This window comes from Rhinatrema bivittatum, chromosome 8 (genome assembly GCF_901001135.1).
Source record: "Rhinatrema bivittatum chromosome 8, aRhiBiv1.1, whole genome shotgun sequence".
NCBI classification, from domain to species: Eukaryota; Metazoa; Chordata; class Amphibia; order Gymnophiona; family Rhinatrematidae; genus Rhinatrema; species Rhinatrema bivittatum.
The window spans coordinates 155178591-155184864 of NC_042622.1; the positions used below are offsets into that span (position 1 = coordinate 155178591).

A 6274-nucleotide genomic window follows, 5' to 3' on the forward strand; every position below is an offset into this window, starting at 1 on the left:
CAAGCCGATTTTCTCAGTCGCCAGCATCTCGATCTGGGAGAGTGGGAGCTCTCGGACGAAGCCAATGGACTTGATCATCAGCAGGTGGGGTCCCCCGCACCTGGACCTCATGACAACCTTGGGCAATTCCAAAGCCAACAGGTTCTTCAGCCACTGGAGGGAGCACTGTTCGGAGGGAGTGGATGCTCTAGCTCTCCCCTGGCCCTCGGACGTCCTCCTCTATGTATTTCCTCTGTCGCCTCTCATGGGCAAAGTGCTTCAAAGAATAGATCTTCACGAGGGGCCGGTCATCCTGGTAGTTCCGGAATGGCCTCGCAGGCCATGGTTCGCGGATCTGGTCAACCTGGCGTCGGACGGCCCTCTTTGCCTCAGCCATCTTCCTCGTCTGCTTCACCAGGGTCCCGTATTTTTCGACCAGGCAGATTGCTTTTGTCTAGCAGCCTGGCTTTTGAACAGAGACGTCCGAGACGTAAAGGCTATAAGGAGGAGGTGATTACCACTCTCCTGCGGGCGCGTAAGTCATCTACTTCCTTGGCTTACATTCTCGTTTGGAAAGTCTTTGAGAATGCCTGTTTTGCATCGGGTGTCTCGGCGCATTCGGCACCGATCTCCGTGGTTCTTTCCTTTCTTCAGAAAGGTCTCTCCAAGGGTCTTTCCTTCAATTTGTTGCGTATCCAGGTATCCGCTCTCGGTTCTCTTCTCGGTTGAGTTGACTGGCACACCCTGGGGTCTCACCCGGACGTTGCTCGGTTCTTGAAGGGCGCCAAACACTTGAGGCCTCCCGTCCGTCCCACATGTCCGTCCTGGAATCTCAATTTAGTCCTCCAGGCTCTCTGCGGGGCTCCGTTCGAACCTCTCAGATGGGCTACCCTAAAGGATCTTATGCTTAAAGCGGTTTTCTTAGTTTCGATTTGTTCTGCTCGTCGGGTTTCAGAGATTCAAGCGCTGTCCTGTCTGGAGCCTTTTCTGCGTTTTTCGGATTCGGGAGTCTCTCTCAAGACTGTTCTTTCCTTTTTTCTGAAGGTCGTTTCTTCCTTCTATGTTAATCAGTCTGTGGAGCTTCCTGCATTTTCTGTGGAGGGTGTCACGGGTCCCAATGGGGGCGATCTTCGTCAGCTGGATTTGAAACGTGTGTTAATCCGTTCTCTGCAAGTCACCAATGAGTTTCGAATCTCTGATCATCTTTTTGTCCTCTGGAGTGGTCCAAATAGGGGCAAACAGGCTTCTAAGACTACTATTGCTCGGTGATTGAAGGAAGCGATTGCCTCAGCTTATCTTTGCCGAGGCCGGACAGTTCCTGAGGGCTTGAAGGCTCACTCTTTGCATTCTCGGGCTACTTCGTGGGCGGAGAGTCAGTCCGTCTCTCTGCAAGAAATTTGTCAAGCTGCTACATGGACATCCCTGCATACCTTTGCTCGGCATTACCGTCTAGATGTGCATGCCCCAGCTTTTGGTTCTTTTGGACGGCAGGCTCTTCGAGCGGGCCTGTCTCTGTCCCACCCGGTTTAAGGAAGCTTTGGTACATCCCACGGTCTGGACTGATCCGGGTACGTACAGGGAAAGGAAAATTAGTTCTTACCTGTTAAATTTCTTTCCTGTAGTACCACGGATCAGTCCAGACACCCTTCTCTGGTTTTCCTTCCTTTTCTGCCGTCCGCTCGAAGCTCTTCCTACAGGTCTCTGGATGAATATCACCTATCATTATCTTAAGGACACCGGAAGCATCTGTATGATGACCAAGAATATGCAAGAGCGCTATTTTACAGAGTCCATTCCTTGTTGATAATTGTTTTGTTTGTTACTCATTTGAGTCCATTTACTTGCTTGATCTCTTTTCGGGGTTATCTTACTTTTTATCTGCTTTGACAGTGGTTATACTGAGGGTCTGCAGGGTAGGCTCTGTCCTGATATAGGATACCCTTTTCAGTTTTAGTCTGTCTCCATCTGCTGGACAGGAGGCTCAACCCATGGTCTGTATTGATCCGTGGTATTACAGGAACGAAAATTAACAGGTAAGAACTAATTTTCCTTTCCTCAAGAAATTTACAGGGCAGTGACTTGGCAGTCGCTGCACATTTTCTCCAGATTCTGTCGCTTGGATGTCAGGACTTCGACTCCCATGGGCTTTGGTGAGGGTGTTCTGCGAGCAGGACTCTCTGAATCCCATCCAGTTTAGGGGTGCTTAGGTATATCTCAGGAGTCTGGACTGATCTGGATATGTACTGGAAAGGAAAATTGGTTCTTACCTGCTAATTTTTGTTCCTGTATTACCACAGATCAATCCAGAGACCCACCCATTGAGGGGGGAGAATCGGCCACTCTTTCTGATAGTTTGTTTCGAATGCAGAGTTGTTAGTAGTTCTTCACGCTGTTTGTTTACCTTAATTTCTGGGACAGGGTGTCCAGTTGGTTTCAGCGTTACCATCCTCCTATTCATTGGTAGGAGGGTGGAGTTTGCTGTTAAAGTTTTTTAGTGTGGTTATCATCTTGGCTTGGGTACAGGTTAATACTGAGGGACTGCGGGTGGCACCCTAGGTTATGTAGCAGTGTCAGTAAACCTTTGTCTCCATCTGCTGTCAAGGATGCAAACCCCAAGAGTCTGGACTGATTTGTGGTGGTACGGGAACAAATATTAGCAGGTAAGAACCAATTTTCCTATAACCCCCACCCCACCTGGGTAGCTGGGAAAGCTTATGATGCTGTGATTCCCAATAGAAGCCAATTGTGATTGAACTGAGTCCAGAGGACCAAGAGGAAACTGCTGGGCAAATACAAATAAAAAAAAGGACAATTTTTGCTTGCTAATCTGAAAGGAATCAAGGAGACTAGGCTTCCTTTTTTTCAGGAAATTGCATATTGCTTACTTTAGGTGCTTGCATGTCCACAAAAGGGCATCATTTTCTCTCCATAGTTAGACAAAACTTCCCCGAGAAACCTTGGCAATGAGTTCTTAAGATATAGCTATGGCCTCCTTAACCTGTCTGCACGCCCGTACATTGTGTATATGCTGAGGGATTTGGACATCCTAGAAGACTGGACGGCAATTAAGAAGGTACAGCTGACCTTGACAAATGCTAATCTGGGGAAAAATGAATTTGCTGTGCAAATTCGATGTAAATGTTTCTTTACTGCCTAATGTAACTGGAAGTTGAAATTGCCCAGAAATCCTGAGAGCCTGCAGTAGCGATTTTGGAAGAGGGGGTGATCAAAATCAGGAAAAAAAAAAAGACTTGCAAGGAGTGCTGGCCAGCCAGGTATCACTGTAGGAGTGCTGCCCTGTCACGTCTCTTAGTAAAACAGGCAGGGGCATTCACTGCCTTTCTTTACAATTCCAGGCATCCGTCAAAGCAGGCATGTTGTGAGTTGTGGCAAGGGCACGGGGCTTCCAACCTGGAGTCCCTGCCGTAAGCTCAGTCCTTGCTGTGTGATGTGGAATAAATTATTCCTGTGTTTAGAATTGAAAGGGTGAGCCCTTTTGGGAAGGGACTTCTCAAGCACATAGATCATCGTGCACAGAGCTAATGGATCCCTTTCTTGTGGTGATGGCCTTGTTTAAGTCCCTGTGTATTTGTCTTTCTTTACAAATCTCATCCCCCAACCCTTTGTCTCTCACAGGCCAAGGCAGCAGTGTCCCCACAGAAGCGGAAATCAGACGGTAAGAAACACACAGGGCAATAAAGCCTAGTGGGAGGCCCGTGCCAAGCCAAAATCTTTATTCAGACTAGTCGACCAGAAAGCAGCTGCAGATTGAGACTGTCCATATGACATCTGCTTTCTGACTGGTCAGGATTTTGCTCACCAAAGCAGGAGAGAAAATAGAAAACAGACATTTTGTCTGACTTTTGATCATTTTTTTTAGGATGATTTGTTAATTATTTTATGATGCTTTATGAAAGAGCCAAGTATTTCTGTAACACACTTTGCTGTGACTTAGCAAGAGGGCTGTGCCTGTAACATATCCTGTAACATATCTTGCTATGACACAACAAGGTCTGTGCAGATGGGGTGAGTGTCCCTGTAACACATCCCTCCCAAGACAATGAGGACTGTGCAGAAGGCCAAATAGGTGAATAAATGATAGGTAGGATATTTAATAATAGTAAAAAGCAAGGTATATTTATCTTCAGAAAGAAAGCAGAAAAGGAGAGTTAGCAATACGACCAACAAGATGGCGCAGCATCTTGTACAGATTTGACAGGTCCTGAATTATTGTAACTCGGAATTTGTTAAAATAAGCGTGAAACAAATATAAATAAATAGCAAGCTGGCTGGTATCCGCTGTGACTCCACCAACAAACCTTGGAAGGCTTTGGCCAATCTAGGACTGATTGTGAACTTTTTCTCTTTGCCCCAGTGGTGATGAAGGCAGAGAAGCAGCAGTACTCTGCTAAGTGTGAGGACGGGCGATTGTACTACGAGGGGGAGAGTTTTTGGAAGGGGCAAAGCATCGTGGTGGAGATCAAGGATGAGGCACCATGCCAGTAAGGAAGCAATGCGCTCGTTAACCATGAGAACGTGTCCTCGTCAGGTCTGGATTATAAGAGTGTTATAATGTGTCAAGGAGATCCTTGTGCTGAATGACAGAGCTTTATAATGTGTGTGTCTGAAGCATTTGTGGAAGGACATTTAAATGGTATAGTTTTTGGGATATTTGTAATTTATATTCATGAGATAGTGACCTACATTGGAGATCCAGTGTTTGCAGGTTGGTTTTATTATGCATTATAGATATCCCGAAAACCAGACTAGTTAGATGTGACTCCAGGACAGGGCTGAAAGCCTTTGCCCTAAAACACTTCCTAAGTATCTGCAGAGGTGTATGAGAGGACTTTGTTATGTGTGTCTAAGGCTATGCCCGAGGATCCCTAGAGTTTTATGATGTGTATCTGAGGCTGTCCATGAGAGGCTCCAGGGCTGAATGATAGAGCTTTATCATGCATTCTAAGGCTTCTCCGTCCATTCTCTGTTCTCTTTTGCAGTGCGGTGATCACAGCAATCAGCACTGGCGAAGTCTGGCTTCGGCGAGATGACGGCAGCAAGACCAAGCTCTATGTGTCCCAGCTACAGAAGGGTAAATACGCTGTCAGAAGTATTTAGCTGCTGCCCACACCATCAGAGGGCCATACCTGGATCCCTCACTGCTTCTGGTCCTGCTGAGAACGACACAAGGGAATATGACTTATGCTGCTGGCGGAATTGACTTTTCGCTGCACAAGTGGAGGTGAACCAGAGCCACTGCTCCCCAGCCTGTCCTGGAGACCCCCTAATGGAGATGCACAGTGTGTGTAGTGGTGGTAATTTTTCTTTCCATTCTGGCCTGTCTGCTAAAGTGCAATAGGAAGGAAGGCTCAGCTGGTTGAGTCAGGTAGGTGTTAAATGCTCTGCTCCGAGAGATGTTTTTTTTTGGAGAGAGGAGAGGGATGGAATTTTGGGACAACTCATCCCAGAAAATAAAGATTCTCATCCTTCTGTGCAGTGATTTCCACTTTTGTGCTGTTTGCAACAGGCAGCATCATGCGGCAGGAATGTTGGTCTCGCATTCCAGTTCTCTCTCTCACCTCCACAACAATGAGCATCTGTAATATAGAGGGCAAAGGTTGGGCAGATATCCTGGAAGGAGGCCACAGTCCTGTGTGATGTGTAAAGGAGACCCACCTCCTGCTTGGGTGCGAGTTTCTGCTCTGTAAAGGAACCCTCGGTGCTGGGGAAGACAGCAACCCAACTATGCAAACTAGTCTGTTTTTTTAAGCTTTTATCATAGACAAAAGTTGACCAGGAGCAAAACAGTAATTCTGCTTAGAAAAGACCTTATTGCATTTTCTATATCTGGCACTGTGAGGATTGATTGAAACAATGAGTTTTAAAGTTTATAAATAAAGATCTTTTTACCTGTCCTCTTCCTTGTGGATTTTTTAATTTTAAATTTGGACTTTTTTTTTGGAGCAGTCAGGAGTAGCTGCCTGTGATGGAATAGGAACGCCACACACTCAGAAGCATCCCGATAACATGGAGCACTCATGCCTTCAGAAGGTCCTCCAGAAGGGAAGGTGATAAAGAGAAGAGATAATACAGCTTTTAGGGCAAAGCAGCTGGGAAGTGTAGTGTCAGGAAGTTGTGACTCGATAAGAACCAGGCAATACTGCTCTAAAGAAAAGGCCACTGGATAACCTCCCATCAGGGTGGGACCTGAGAAGCCAAATAAGTTAAACAGGGTGTGGTATTCGGACAGAGAGAAAAGATTCCTAGAAGAACTGCAAGAAGCAGACATCAGAGG

The 6274-nt window shown here is 46.5% G+C and overlaps 1 protein-coding gene across 7 annotated transcripts in view; it reads left to right on the top strand.

Annotated features, from left to right (window-relative positions):
- The window catches only part of BRMS1 (BRMS1 transcriptional repressor and anoikis regulator), a 44911-nt gene extending 39017 nt beyond the window's left edge, over positions 1–5894 (top strand). For all 7 annotated transcript variants that reach the window (XM_029611774.1, XM_029611775.1, XM_029611778.1 and 4 more), the window contains exons 8-11: positions 2988–3052; positions 3616–3655; positions 4355–4481; positions 4980–5894. In XM_029611774.1, coding sequence (XP_029467634.1) covers positions 2988–3052; positions 3616–3655; positions 4355–4481; positions 4980–5097 — 350 coding nt within the window. In that variant the 3' untranslated portion in view covers positions 5098–5894. The remainder of the gene's footprint in view (positions 1–2987; positions 3053–3615; positions 3656–4354; positions 4482–4979) is intronic.
- Positions 5895–6274: the final 380 nt, after the last annotated feature.